This window comes from Ailuropoda melanoleuca, unplaced genomic scaffold (assembly GCF_002007445.2).
Source record: "Ailuropoda melanoleuca isolate Jingjing unplaced genomic scaffold, ASM200744v2 unplaced-scaffold33295, whole genome shotgun sequence".
Lineage (NCBI taxonomy): Eukaryota > Metazoa > Chordata > Mammalia > Carnivora > Ursidae > Ailuropoda > Ailuropoda melanoleuca.
In genome coordinates, this window is record NW_023204165.1 from 1 (window position 1) to 503 (window position 503).

Below are 503 nucleotides of genomic sequence, written 5' to 3' on the forward strand. Positions count from 1 at the left end.
TATGTCTTTATTGAATTTTGTGTTGAAGACAGTAAAGATGTTAATGTAAGATTTGAGAAAGCCAAACTTACATTCACTTGTCTTGGAGGAAATGATAACTTCAAGCATTTAAATGAAATTGATCTTTATACTTCTATTGATCCAAATGAATCCAAGCATAAAAGAACAGACAGATCTGTTTTATGTTGTTTACGAAAAGGAGAATCTGGCCAATCATGGCCACGGTTAACAAAAGAGAAAGCAAAGCTCAATTGGCTCAGTGTGGACTTTAACAACTGGAAAGATTGGGAAGATGATTCTGATGAAGATATGTCCAATTTTGATCGCTTTTCTGAAATGATGAACAACATGGGTGGTGATGAAGATGTAGATTTGCCAGAAGTAGATGGAGCAGATGATGATTCACCAGATAGTGATGATGAAAAAATGCCAGACCTGGAATAAAAAAACTGACAAATGTTGGGGTTTGGGGAAAGACTTCATCACAACATTTCATAATTGAG

At 35.2% G+C, this 503-nt stretch overlaps 1 protein-coding gene across 1 annotated transcript; it reads left to right on the plus strand.

Annotated features, from left to right (window-relative positions):
- Positions 1-6: 6 nt before the first annotated feature.
- LOC117798720 (prostaglandin E synthase 3) lies at positions 7-444 on the plus strand (the record flags this gene model as incomplete). The annotated part of the gene is made up of 1 exon (XM_034651194.1): positions 7-444. A coding segment is annotated over one exon (438 nt), but the record flags the coding sequence as incomplete, so codon positions are not given.
- Between the last annotated feature and the right edge of the window lie 59 nt (positions 445-503).